This window comes from Branchiostoma floridae, chromosome 4 (genome assembly GCF_000003815.2).
Source record: "Branchiostoma floridae strain S238N-H82 chromosome 4, Bfl_VNyyK, whole genome shotgun sequence".
In the NCBI taxonomy this organism is placed as follows: Eukaryota; Metazoa; Chordata; class Leptocardii; order Amphioxiformes; family Branchiostomatidae; genus Branchiostoma; species Branchiostoma floridae.
The window spans coordinates 19,108,438-19,110,218 of NC_049982.1; the positions used below are offsets into that span (position 1 = coordinate 19,108,438).

General features: G+C 43.9%; 1 protein-coding gene across 1 annotated transcript in view; it reads right to left on the reverse strand.

Moving 5' to 3' along the window:
* Positions 1–98: 98 nt before the first annotated feature.
* The window catches only part of LOC118413444 (IgGFc-binding protein-like), a 59,404-nt gene continuing 57,721 nt past the window's right edge, over positions 99–1,781 (reverse strand). Inside the window, exons 84-86 of the mRNA XM_035816826.1 lie at positions 1,185–1,371; positions 587–753; positions 99–226 (exon numbers count right to left, since the gene is read on the reverse strand). Of these exons, the coding sequence (XP_035672719.1) occupies positions 104–226; positions 587–753; positions 1,185–1,371 (477 nt within the window). The 3' untranslated portion in view covers positions 99–103. The remainder of the gene's footprint in view (positions 227–586; positions 754–1,184; positions 1,372–1,781) is intronic.

The following is a 1,781-nucleotide window of genomic DNA, read 5'->3' on the forward strand; positions in this document are numbered from 1 at the left end:
ACTTATCGCAAGAAATACCTGCAAAGTTCGCAGCAAACATTACACTTCAGCTCTTAACAAGTATACAGAAAGAATCAGATTAATTTCATTAGGAAATACAGTCTTACTTGGTCGTATCTGGAGTCCAATAACTGTATGATCCCAAGGCCGTCCCGTCCACGTATGTCCACGAACCCTCTGTATCTTCGTCATCCAGCCCGATGTATGCTGTTTGGTCCACAGTTGACTGTAGAAAGATATGTTTTGCAATCAGTTCCAACAGAATCGCCAGAACGAATATTGGAAAACATGCTATTACATATGATTTAAACGGTGCTGCCAGGTTTGAATTGTGCAGGTGGCTATAGACAGTCATGTCTAGTGACATGATATAAACAAGTCTCATGTATAAACAAGTTCGACTCGGAGGAAGGTAGGATTGCGTTTGTGCAAAAATGGTGGCTAGCAAGCACTGACAGCTCTCTACAATAACATGGGGCGCATTTAGTTTATAACATGATGTCTTTAGATTCTATCATAATTTACAGTTTTTATCGTTACAAAATGCTTAAATGTGAGGTATAGTTTACAGTGAAGATCTACTCACCCTGACCAACTGAATCAAGAAGTCTTGGTCGGCTTGACTCTTGGGTGTGCACAGGGTCCCTCCCCATCCTGCACATGTAGCCTGGGCGCTCGGGTAGTCTTCACGACGGGTGCTGTACCGGTAGCAGTTGCCATTGTACAGCTCCCAGTATTCGTCACATGCCGGTGCTATGGAAATATGTGTAAGAATATGATATAGGAATTTGGTCTTACTGCATCTACAATGACTAATATGAGACTCTATTAAGACAACTGTAACTGTGCGGACAGATTGATCTTATAACATTCTTCCTCTTAACTGGAATTGCATTTGAAATAATCAATCAAGTAGAATAGTTAATGCCCATGAGATTGTATATGATTATAACACATGTACAGACATTTCTTTGCTTTATCGGTAGTATTTTTACATCAGGGTATCGTCTTACGGTTGTTGTAATAAGTTTAAGTATAATGAATGACCTTTATTGTACGTTTGGGCGACATTATTTTCATTATGACCTGACCATTTTATACAATGTAGCACATTTGAAACTTCGGTGGGGGGGGGGGGGGGGGGGTAAGGAAAATGAAAATAACCTAGGACCTAGGACACCTACGTTCACACGTTACGCCGTCCCCAGTGTACGGAGGGATGCATTCGCAGCCCGGAATCCCATCTGCCTGGACTCTACACGCTCCGCCCACGTCCGCACATTCTCCCCAGTCCTCACAGTTTGGAGCTGAGTTCGGGGAGTCACAGCTACAGCCTCGTGCGCAAGCGCCAATAACCCACCTTGGACCAACCTGAAAAATGTGGAAAAAAAAGGGCTTAAAAAAAAACTAAATGTTTTTACAGCTTTTCTGGAAAGTTTTTTTTTTCTCGCGAAAGGGGTTACTACCCTCTAGGGGAGGATCCCACATTTTTGGGATGTTAAAGAAAAAAGAAAGAAGAAAAAAAAATATTTCCTGTTGAAAAAAAAGGGCAATCCCTAGCCCTTAAAAATCAAAATGACTCCCTTCGGGAAAACCGCTGTCATCCGGGGAGCCACACTCAGCCAGGGGAAAAAACACGGTCCCCCTGAAGTAAAAACCGTCGTCAAAAAAGGAGCCTTCCGCCCTCACCCCGCAATGGTCTGGAGCGGAAGGGTTAAAAAAGGGGGGCGGGCATCCCGCCTCACATCCCGGGGAGGGAGCGTTACGAGGGCCCTGCTTTT